The sequence below is a fragment of the Ciconia boyciana genome, chromosome 3 (genome assembly GCF_034638445.1).
Source record: "Ciconia boyciana chromosome 3, ASM3463844v1, whole genome shotgun sequence".
Classification (NCBI taxonomy): domain Eukaryota; kingdom Metazoa; phylum Chordata; class Aves; order Ciconiiformes; family Ciconiidae; genus Ciconia; species Ciconia boyciana.
In genome coordinates, this window is record NC_132936.1 from 70980631 (window position 1) to 70992960 (window position 12330).

General features: G+C 40.7%; 1 protein-coding gene across 5 annotated transcripts in view; it reads left to right on the forward strand.

Moving 5' to 3' along the window:
* The window catches only part of IPCEF1 (interaction protein for cytohesin exchange factors 1), a 90042-nt gene that overhangs the window by 44573 nt on the left and 33139 nt on the right, over nt 1-12330 (forward strand). For all 5 annotated transcript variants that reach the window (XM_072856075.1, XM_072856074.1, XM_072856078.1 and 2 more), the window contains 3 exons: nt 2243-2279; nt 2950-3119; nt 11804-11877. In XM_072856075.1, coding sequence (XP_072712176.1) covers nt 2243-2279; nt 2950-3119; nt 11804-11877 — 281 coding nt within the window. The remainder of the gene's footprint in view (nt 1-2242; nt 2280-2949; nt 3120-11803; nt 11878-12330) is intronic.

Below are 12330 nucleotides of genomic sequence, written 5' to 3' on the forward strand. Positions count from 1 at the left end.
AGAAAACCAGAAATGTATCTTAATTCATGAAATCTCACTCAGCAATGATTTTATTACAGATTTATCACTGATTTTATCCAGGCAAACTAAATGCAGTGCTGGCGGGGGAAACTGCTCTTCCTTCCCCCATTAACTTCTCGACTCCTCCCACAAAATATGAAGAGATGGGGATCCATCACCCCTGTCAACTTGCAGCAGGATGCTATCATTGCCACTGAATAATAAATGCACATTTGTAAATTCTTTTTGCTACCCTGAGCTCTTACTAGGTAATAGTTTTCTTTCTCAGTCTGTATATAAAGCGGGCCCTAACAGATTATTTACATATGGATATTAACCCTTTCTTGACAGATGAGCCTTAGACCATGTTAGTTTGCTTTAGAACATCAATAAGGTCAGTGGAAAGATCTACTTCTTCCTCGGTTGTTTACAGAGAGCCACATCCTGTCTCAGTATTGCTCTTCTTGTTGTACAACTTTATGTTGGTTAAAGATGAAGTGACCTCACTGTAGTACCATGGCAAAGATGTGACGTTGCCCCACTACATGGTTTTTGTGCAAGGAGAGCTGATTCATATTTGTTTTTCTTAATATCACTTTGGGTAGCTCTAGAGGAAAGTAATTAGTGTGACTATGTGACCCATTGATTCACTGAGGCCGTATATTACTTCCACGTGCCCTAACTAGGGCATTACTTTCTTTGGAATGAAGACACAAAGGGCGGCCTGTATAGGATGGGGAAATAACGGAGCCTCCAATAGAGCTGCTGTGTTTTCTCATTGCTTTTCCTTGTCTGTTGTCATGGAGAATAGTCTGAGAGAGAGAGAGAGGCAGTGGTAGAATTAAAAAAAAAAAAAAAAAAAAAGGAAAAAAGGGTACGTGATGATTAAGCAGGAGTCTGGCATTATTCATTCCTGGTGAAGCCTCCCACAAGTGTGTTGTTCAGGTCATCTCAAATAGGCACCAGATAAGCACAGAGCTGCGATATGCGGTTCTGCACTCTGTGATACATGCTGCAAAGATCACTAGTTAGAGAAAGTTCTAGCTCTTGTAATTACTGGTGGCAGTGGTCTCTTCTTTACTCGCCTTTAATTCGCCTGTGAGAAGAGCCATCAAATCCTTCAAGAATAATATGAAATGGGGTTTTGTTTTCCTGAAAAGCCAGCTGGCTAGGCAGAGGGGCTGCATTAGGGATGTTCATAGCGTAGCTCTGCAGTGGATCAGGTAGCTACCGGCTTTGCATAGCAACGTTGTGGCCGAGCATATTAAATCATACATCACCTTATCCAGCATTTGTCATCCGGAGGCTTCAAAACCTTCCTAAAAATAGAAAAAGGTGAATGCTTTTGTTCCCATGCTAGAGATGGAAAGGTTGAGGCAAAGAGAAGTCAAGTGCTTTGTCCACAATCGCACGACCAACCAGCCTGTCTGGGGAGAATTTACTCCAAAAGCCAGACTTTACATTTCTAATGACCTCTTTTTCAGTCTGTGGTCTTCTGTTTTAGTTTCATTTTCTATGTGTTTATGTGGGATGAAATATATAGACTACAAATAAGTAAATATAATTCAATTGTGTTATTTTTGCAGTGACTAAGACTCTCATATATGGCATGGCAAACTTCTGGCATATTTATGTTTTATGGTTTGGATAATCTGCCAGCTTTGTGTGATTTTTTTTTTTTTTTTTAAGAAATATTATGAAACTCTTACATAGGGGGAAATACATCCTCTGCAGTAAATAAAAAAAAGAGGAGTGGAAAATCCATTTTTCTTTCTTTTTTTCAGGATTGCTTAGAATGAACTAAAGGACAATCAAACACCTGGCATGTATTTTTAATCTCCCCATGTTTGTAAATCCCCTCATGGAGTGTAACGAAGCACTAAAATGCTGGAGTTCTAACTTCTATTTTTTAACTTCTGAACACAGAATACAATTCAGGCAAACACGTAGCAAAGTCGAAGCTGCCTGCGGGTGTGAAACAGGAAGCACTAGTAGATAGACATATATATAATAGAGTTATGTTTGCTTTTGCTCAACTAGATATACATCAATTTTAATTAACACATTTTATGCTTCAGCTACTAACGTCCCTTCAGCAGTGAGTGGGTTATGCGTTTCCATCCTGCATATACCACCAGCATCACCACCACGTCCTTCTCTAGCTTCCCCCTCCCCTTTCTACACAAATGTTGCAACACAATCTGAAATTTCCTCTTTTCTTTCCTTCCTGCATTTCTTACAGGTTCCCTTGCGTCAGAAGACAAAAAAGAAAAGTCAAGGTAATGAGAGATTGTTTTTTCTTTTCTCTTCTGGGTTCCTCTCTTGTTATTTTCTTAGTATGTCTTATTCTTGGGAGGGTGAGGATTTTATACTGCTACTCAGCTGGTGGAAGGCTGCTTTTTAACTCCGCTGATTCTTACACCGATTCTGAGAAAAATGACAACGGGCTGTTCCTTTGGACTAAATCCTTGTGGTATGTTAATTGAATCAAAGCCAGAAATCAGTGAGGTAGAATCGGCTGCCTGCACACACATACATACACACTAGTGGTTTTCATGTATTGGCATAATAGTTTTCTCTAGCTGACTTAAATAGATGTATTCTTTTCAGTGCAGCTGTGTGAAGGGAAATATATGCATGCTTCTCTTAAAAGGATCAAAGGATATATTTTTAATTTACAAAAACTCGTGTATGGTTATCTTAGCATTAATTAGTGTCTGCATTATCTATAGGTAAATCTTTTGTTTCTGCACATCAAAATACCTTTCAAATGAATGTGTGTTACTGTCACAGCCACTATAAATCTGAACGACTTCTAAATATATTTTAAGATACGCTTGGATGACTCGCTGAGATTGCTAAGTAAGGTTGATATCTTTAATTGGCAGCAACATCTTTCCTGGTAATGCACTTTTAAACAATCAGAACACTGTATTTTTAATGGCACAGGGTTCTTTATAATGAGCCGACGGAGGATATCGTGTAAAGAGCTGGGGCAAGCCGATTGCCAAGGATGGCTCTACAAAAAGAAGGAAAAAGGAGCTTTCATTGGCAACAAATGGAAAAAGTTCTGGTGTGTGCTGAAGGAGTCATCACTATATTGGTACAGCAGTCAGCTGGTGAGTACAGCGTCCATCCAGCTCTGGGTGCCGGGCAAGCAGCATCTGCTGGAACCGAAAGAAGGGGAGCTGGGGTCACAATTTAAATGCACCCTGGAGACATACAAATGACTGGGTTTATTTCTCAGCCCTGACATTTCTTGTAATCTGGGAAGTGTCTATGTGAATGTGAAACATGCAGAAAACTGTGTTTTCTAGTTCAGTAAGTACTTGTGAAATGTTAACTTGCTGTCTGTTCTGCCCTTTAAAGAGCTGCTCTTTGCAGGCATTGGTGGTATTTGAATTTGGGAAAGGTTTTCCTGGGTTGGGCAGTTTGCAGACACTCGCTATCAAGACTCAAAACATGAACACTTCTTCACTTCTAATTAGTTTAATTTTCAGAAGTCTCCTGCTTCTCTCTCCATCCCCTTCCACACTGAGATTAATCTGTTTATTTGTTTGCTTTTTTGTTTGTTTGTTTCCCCCCCCTCCTTTTTTTTCTTTCTTTTTTTCCCAGTTTGCACTGGTGGGGTTGCAGGTATGAGCACTGTCAGCTGGTGATGTTTTTGCTCCTGGTCTTGCTGATGTCCCATCCAGAGCATTGTAATTAAAGATTCTCACGTTCTGCTGATTTTTAACTTCCTGCTCTGATGAGTCGATGTTAAAAGTCAAATCTGCTGGAGGACACAGTGTTTTGAATTCAAGGTCCAGCTTTCTGTTCAGAGGACAAGCTTTCCTCAGGACAGCCGGTATAGATAGCATTTCTCTTCCTGCTGATCCAGCCCAAATAAATAGCCTACACCACTTACAGCGCAAGTGGGAAATAGTCTGAGACAAACAACAGCAGGCCCTGAATTTCTGTAATCAGCTGAAGAACTAGGAATTAAAAACTGAAAAAGGGGGAGGGGGAAGACATAGTGAGAAATCCAGAGTAACCCTTTTAATGAAAGGTTATGGCTGAGTGCAAAGAAGCAGTGAGTTCTAGGGAACAGCTGGCTTTACTCCAGGCTGTTTGCTACAGCTTGGCTTGATTGTGTCTTGCCCATCCTAGGAAGATTCAGACATAATTATGTCTTCACTTTGCTCTCTTGCACTGCTACCTCTAAAAAAGCTCCTATCACGTTCAAATGATGGACTGACAGCCCAGAACTGGGGTGGGCGGAGGATTAGGAGATGCCAGCAACAACATAGGTTGAAACCGAGTAGCTTCAGTGTGGAATTGTGGATGAGCATCAGGTTTCCTAAATGCAAATGGACTGCTCTGGAAATCAGCGTCTCCCAGGCCCAGCAAAGGATGAAAGATTAAAGCAACCCTTATTAATTCTTAGAACATTTTAAGAATTTAAATGCAATCTGGGATTGTTTCCACTTGTTTATTTCTGTTGCAGTAATCCCCATTAAAAATCTTGCTGTTTCATTCAAATTACAAATAAAATCGTTTAAACCATAAATCCCTCCCCCCCCCAAACCCTAAACAAAACTTTACTCATGTAAAGAGTATTTCACATTGTCCCTCCCTGTGGGTACAGCGTTGGGTTTTTTTTTTAACAGAATAAAAACTCTGACCTTTCTTAAATGGCATTTAAAGATGGTATTAGCTATTATTTTTTGGGGAAAAGTGACAACAACTCTGCTGGTCTTGGGCTGTTGTTTTTTCTGGTGTTGTGGTAGTCTGATTTAGCTTCCTTTCAAGACCAAGTCAAATACATGTCTGAGAGAAAGAGAAAGAAAGTAAAGCAATAGCAAAAGTAGATTAAAATAAAAAGAAAAGGCTTTGTTTTTCCAATGCTTGCAATATTTCTGCTTGAAAGACATGGCCTGGAAGATATACTCATCAGTGGCATTAATACCCTGCAAGCCCTTATTAGCATGGACTATTCTAAATCACTGCTTGCAGTTGTACTTATGGCCAAGCAGTGTTAAGCAAAGTGAGCTAGCTGGCTGACATGAAGTTGGGAGGAAATAAAATGAGGCAAGACTAGGCAAATTTTGCATTCTGGGAGGAGAAGGGTGGTGGGGGAGAGGACCAAAGTTGTCCAGTTCCTTTACTTGTTATGGCCTGCCTAAATTCCCCTCCTGGGATACAGAGAAGCCATGGTCATGCTGATCCTGGTTCTACTAGATAGCGTTTGACATTTGGGTGAACTCATCCCTTTGTTTCATGCCTGCTCTCCTGCTGTCAGTGATGACCCAAAACGAACAAGGCTGAAAACAGGTGGCAGCCTCATTCCAGTGTATTTCATATACTCTAAAGAGATCATATGGCTTCAAAACACTCTTGGCTTATGTCAGCCCTGACTTCTCACCTATCACAGTTCTTCTTGTAAACATGCTAGCTGATAGCACATCTTTGCTTTCAACTTCTGCTGACTTTTGCACACTATTTTACATTAAAAACCTGAGGTTTCTCTGGACAACTTAAAGTGCAACGTCTGCATGATTGTAGATTCAGGCAACATCTGCAGAATGGCAGTAACTAGGGGTTGTGGGAAGGAGGGGAGGTGTCCTTTGCTAAGGTCTGCTTACTTAAATTGATGAGACCAGAGCCATGCTCAGAGTCATATCTGAGATGAATTAGACCCATTGTGTTTTCACAGATATTTTCACCTCTAGATTGATGAAGCAGAAATAGCAGTGACATATTCACTGGCTTGCTTGATATTTCTTTTTACTTCTGTATCTGGCCTGGTTTTAATACTGCCTGCACTTCCACTGCCTTCAGTGGAGTTAATCCTCGGTCCCAACAGGCCATCCAAGATGACAATCTTAAGTTCATGGTTGTGTTGAAAGAGGAGGAGTCCTGCTCCTCAGGCGCCCGAGGCTCCCCGTGACAGGCGCTCTTCAAGGCTGAAGCGAGAGGGGGTGGTGGAGGAGCGGGGCTGAGGTGGAAGGAACCGCGGCACACTGGCTGCCTGTAGCTCTGCCTGACCAGTTGTGAGTAACGAGCGTGTTTTGTTCACGGCTGTTTGGAAACCACAGTCAACCAGACACTGGCGACCGTAGCATAGCAACAGGGTCCTGGACCTAACCTTTTTTCTAATGGAGATGGAGAAAATAGGGAGTGGGTGGAATTTGTACGGGAATGTGTGGTGTCCCGGATTTGGGTAGGTAACCTCAGCTGACATCATGTTCTCGGTGAAGTCTGTCTTCAGGCGCCTCCAAAGCTCTGGATGTTTCTGTTGCTCTGATTTAATTTGCCTTGAAGCCACTCTGGTTCTGGGCCTTGCACGAGGCAGATTGGGGGAGATACAGGACACTTGTGGTGACATTTGCAAGACAGTAGCTCCTTCAATTTAACATAAAATGCATTGTGAAAGCCACAGCTCAAAAGAGAAAAATAATAAAGTGCTGAGAAGGGTCAGCAACAGCAGATCAGACACCCCGAGCGTCAAGCTTCTCCTTCACTGAAAGCAAACCAGAGCACACAAGCAAATCCAAATTAGCTTTCGACCAGCTAGCTGAGGTACTGGGAGTGGTGAAGTTAGGGCCCCGGTGGTCTCAGCAGGCTTGGGTAGACTGCCCTGAAACCTCTTCCCACGTACACTTGCTCTTTCTATAAAACTTGGATACCACATGAGGCAGGTAAACTTTTGTTTGCAGCATGGACGCACCTCCATCCTGGGGAGGAGAAGCTGTTTGGACTAGGGAGAAACACAGAAGGGTTGGTTTTGCAAGAGAAACACAGAAAATGTCAGACAATTAATGTGAGCAGCCACACTTTCTGGGTGCATTCAGGAACATGAGACTCCTTGGACAACTGCTCTTCGTTAGTGTTTGGTTCCCTCTCTCGAGTACTGTTCTCTGTGGGCAGCTGCCTTGAAGACAAGTGTTTAAAAGAGGACAGTGTGTCATCCTGCCTGCCCCTTTAACCCCTTAAGCGGTTACAGTTCTCATACTGAAACCCTGGAGGGAATCAGTACTCCTGCATACGAAGAGGGGTAGAGGGGGAAGCTTGTCACATGTAATCCCAGGCTCCTGGCTCCTTGTGCTTGTTGAGACCATGTTGGATAGTGTTGACTGGAAAGGGACAGAGGACTAAACACTTCTGTCTTGTGGGCCTTTAGGATAGCTCGGCTGGTTTTCCAAGTAGAGCTGAAATACAGTTTTGCAGGATGTGTTAATGATGGTTGTCATGGGGATTCAGCTGAAAAGAAAAGTAAATATAAAATCAAAGGGTTGCAGGCTGTGATCTACTGTCACTATTTATCTTTGGGGTTTTTTTCCCTGTTCACTCATTTAAATTGGTCCTCACTCTAACAGCTTTGCCAGGAGCTGTATAATTACAGTCTTTTAAAACAGAAACCTTTCACCTTTGAGTTATAGTTGCTGCTTACATGAATGATAAAAAGTCACTGATGTCGGTGGATTGTGCTGAGGGCTTTGGGGACCTCTGGTCCAATATGTTACACAAATTTTTCACAGTTCTATAGGTTGCCTCACTGGTGTACTTGGCAGAGAGAAAAAAGACTAAAAAGGCTTGAGGACTGAACTGTTCCTGGGTCTTCTGGGGGCAGTGCTGAAACACTGCGATGAAGCCATCAGGAGTACCCTGAATTGCAGATTGGAGCTGTTCCACAATAACTAGATATTTTTGCTTTACAGCACTATTTTAAAAAAATCTTTCTGCACCATTACATTCACTTTAAATCTTGAAAAAAGACTATTAAATGATTTACTAATTCTCCTAAAGCCACAAAATTTAGACAATGTATTGAGGCAAGCTAAAAAAGACATTAGCCTCTTTCATTGGATTCATGCATTACGTTTCATAAATATGTTTGAAATTTTTTTTGAGTGAAAAGTGTTTTCTGTGAAAAAGTGGTGACTTTCTTTTTTGCCTCAAGCATTTGCAGAGACTGTTATTATTGAAATGATTTTCCTACAATTGGGCATAGCAAAAAGTGCAGACTTGTATGTTAGGCTAACCTGCATAAAAACCACAAGAGATAACAGCTTATTCTTTTAAACATCCTGATTAAATAGGAAACAGGTCAAGGTTCTTTTAATCTGAGTTTTTTAGGGCTATTTTACAGCATTGCAATAAAATCTCGAGGAAGGTTGAGTGAAATGTGTGTGTTAAATAATACCATGCTTAAAGTCACATTAAAGATAACATTTTGCAGAAAAGAAAACATTTAGAACTTCTATACACTTTTAATGTTTTAAAATGTCATTTTTATCCCAAGAATGGCTGAAAAGATGACTTCCACATGTTCTGTTCCTAATGTTTATTTGGAATTCTATTTGCTGACTGTAATAATGCTCATAAGGTTTTACTGGTATGTTTTGTTTTCCTTTTTTTCCTTCCTTTTTTCTGATAATTATGGAACTACAGACCCATCAAACCCCTGTTTTCTGTTACATAGATGGCACATCTGAGATGTGTACCAATAGTGCATTTAAAAAAAAAAAAAAAGGAGATGTGGTTCCTAAAATTCACACCATTATCCTCCTTCCTTTCACTCATACATAAAATGAAACATTAACCTTTTCTTATAAATGAGCAAATGTGAAATCACTGACAGAATTCATATAAAACCTGACTGCATTGAACATAATCTTTTAGCAACTGGAACATGCCAAATACTGCATAAGAAGTCTGGAGATTTCTCTGTTGTAAAACTGGTAAATGTAAATTACCGAAATCAAAGCCTACAGACCTATTTCCATTAGCAATTTAGAGAGTATTCCTCTAATTTAGATGCTTATTGGATATGTCAGTGGTTCAAGTCCAAGTTCCATCTCTGCATGGGTGGAAGCACCCCAGGTGAGTGTCCCCACGCTGGCTTACCAGATCCTGATAATTCAGTAGCCCAATACAAAATCTGAATGATCAAATATTTGTATAAAGTAAAACTGAATTGACAGCAGAGACAGTGACTTATCTAATGGCATTGCATGGACTTAATCTTCTCATGAATGTCTGTGCAGCAACCTAAGCAATATATAGGATGCAGCCTAGACCAATGGCTACTGCACCAACAGATGAAACTGGCTGAGCTGTGATTGCAGTCGTAACATGTAGGGCCAAAAACCGCCCCAAACCCTAGTCACCCACTCACCCACCTGATGGTTTACCTAGCTCAGGCCATGGATTTATTGGTGTGTGGGTGAGAAGGTACCTGGGTATACTTCTTTTTACAGGGTTTTTATTTTTTTCTTTTTTTAAAACTAGGCTAATTGATTGATGCTGCAGAGAAATAACTGGCATTGTATATGGTTCTCATCCAGCAATGTATGTAATAATGGCTCTGATACCCCATGAACTGTTTTTTTGAGGTTGGTCTCTGGTGTTCTTAGACTGGTCTTGGGAACCAAACAGGAATTTCAGTGTTCTTGCTGCACCTGTTCTAGTAAGTGACCACTCTTTCGTACAGAAATTCAGGATAGTACATTCTCTATCTTTAGTGCGATGCAGTCCATTAATAGAGCTCCTCCTTTACTCACCCCTACTCATTTGCTCATCCCTATATACTTAGTGTACTATGGATCTGGGATGGAAATACTAGCTCAAGGTCTAATTGACTGAACTATACATTAAAAAAAAACCTTTAAAAAAATCTTGTTACTTTTTTTCTTTAGTTAATTATTATTTTGTCTCAATGAGTTTAGTCTCACTAAATTCCAACCTGTGTAATGGAAACAAAAGCTCCCCAAGCCAGGCTCTAAACAAGTTTGACAGGTACAAATATAATCAGAGAAAGTTAAACCCCCACAACTGCAAATAAGCACATTTCTGTACAAATGAAGCCACATTGCAAAATCAAGGATTTTTTTCAGCCCAGATGCTAATAAACATAATTTTTTCTTCTGTACTGAAATAAAATAACAATAAAAACCCCTTCTATCACTTTTTTTTTTTGGTCCTGGAGCAGGCAAAACCATTTACTGTTGAAGATGCAAAATGTAAACCTCTCATATGAATATTTAATACCTGTAAACTGCAGGAATGATGGTTATGCCATGATTTATTGTACACCAAAGAACAGATATGCAGAGGTGTGGGGAAGCCACCCACTGAAAAATGCATTCTGTATCCATATTTCAGTTCTCAGAGATTCATGCTTCCAAGCATTAAAGCTCAAAGACTTGTCTCGATGAACATCTTTTTATAGTCTCTTCATATTCATGCATAATGTGACTTGAGATGCTGTCAGTCATCTTCATTTATCCTCTGTCTTTGTAATTGTTGTGTATATTTTACCTGCTTTAACTCAGTGTACATTTTCAGAATTTTAATGTGCCCAGGAATAAGGGCTGGGAGCAGCAAAAAAGTGATTCGGGAATGAACACTTTCTGTATTTTGGAAAGTACAGGTTTTTTCTGACATTATGTGCTACAGACTTTTGTCTACATTATTGCTCCTCTTAGGAGCAGTCCTAGTCTTATTGCGGCTGATCAGGTGAATGTAGATAGATGTACTAAAGGAAGATGTTTCAGCTGCAGGCAGCAAGAACAGGGATTTGAGGCTAACTGGTAACTTCAGTTTTGCTGGAGCCACTCTCTGACACAGAGTACAGCTGACCCAGAACAGAGATGCCAATGCTCAGTAAACCCTCTCCCATCCAGAAAAGGGTGACTGCATGTAAACAGTGTACTGTAAATGTCTGCCTGGCTTTTGCTACCTCCTGTACCATGCCTGCAAATTTCTGGGGTGAGTGATAGTTGGGTGGCCAAAGCCACCTGAGGCTGGTTTGCAGTGTTTAACAACAGAGCTAAGTTGCATGGGACCATCCCCTTGCACCGTTTCACCTCCTGGCGTGGGAGCAGCCCGAATTGCCTCTGCCTTGCTCGTGTACAGGCGTATATAGGTTACCCTTCAAAACGGTCCGTGTTACAGTTACCCAGGGGAGACCCTCCTCCATCTCTGCCTGGGATCATTTTGGGTCACGTTTGAATTCCCATCGCTATAGACACATATTTTTCAAATATACATAGATCATTGTATATGATGCTGTTACGCATCTGTGTAACACACATGCATGCTGTATAATGGAACCTTTGAGATTGTATGTAACATCCAGACCTGAATGGATAATATAACCCTTCTTCATTCTCTCTTATGTCATCCGCCTCTTTTGAGAGTTTTTAGAGCTGAGGTTCAGTAGCTTCATTTTCTGTGGTCTATGCACAAAGCGTGGCTGGTCTCTTTGTCAAAAGAAGTTGCGTGATCACTGATGGCTGCAAAGGAATTGGGTTCCTCCACCTTCCTGCTGTTTTTAGTCCTGGTTGATCCAAACCTAAATTTTGCCCTTGACAATTTCAGACTCTGGACTAGACTTATGACTTACTCGTGAATCTTAGGTAAGGGTGCTCTGACAAAAATGCTTTGCGGTGAGGAGGGGGGGAATCTACCTCAGCACTGTTGTAGGAGTTGAGGATCCTTCCTCTTTCAGGCACTTTGATGTTTGGGAGCATACAACAAATCCTATGCTCACACTCTGCCACTTGCAGATAGGAGTGGTGGCTTTCTAGCATCCAGGACTTGCACAAAGAGTAGCTGGTATAGGAATATTTCTTGTTCCCAAATATCAGCCAAAACATTGGGTGTTAATCTGTCCCCATGGTGACAAGCATATATTTTCACACTATAAAAAAGCTGTCAAAACCAAGTACTTGCATGTTAAATATCATTGAGCATTGGAGTCTGGTAGTTTACCAAATGGTTGATGTGGTGATTTTTAATTTATTTTTTTTTATTGCAGGCTGAAAAAGCAGAAGGATTCATCAGACTTCCAGACTTCAGTGTGGACCGAGCAATTGAATGCAAAAAAAAGCAGTAAGTTTATCTCTTGCCCCCAGTTTTGCATGATTTTTACAACGTTGCAAGGAATTGAATCTCAGTAGCGTCTGACAATGAAGCTGTGGGTAGCTCTTCTGTGTTGTATAAATAATGAGATATTAATTGAGCTACTGAAAGAAAACCATATTGCAAAAATATTTTTGAAAATTCTCTGCCAGATGTGCTCTGTTAAAACTACAAATAAAAAAGTAGATCAGTATGCCAAATGCTTCTTTTTTTTCTTCTCTTTGTTCACTGACTATAAGTAAGTTGTATTCTATCTTAGATACCTTCTCGTAGGCGGGGAGGTCAACAGTGCTGCAAGTAATGCTGCTTCCCCCTGGGTTGGGATTATTCTTTAGGCTGCTGTGGTGCAACTTTGTTTAGCAGGGTACAAATTTCAAAATATTCTCTCCAAACTCCATATGCAGCACTGACTTCCAGCTGCTT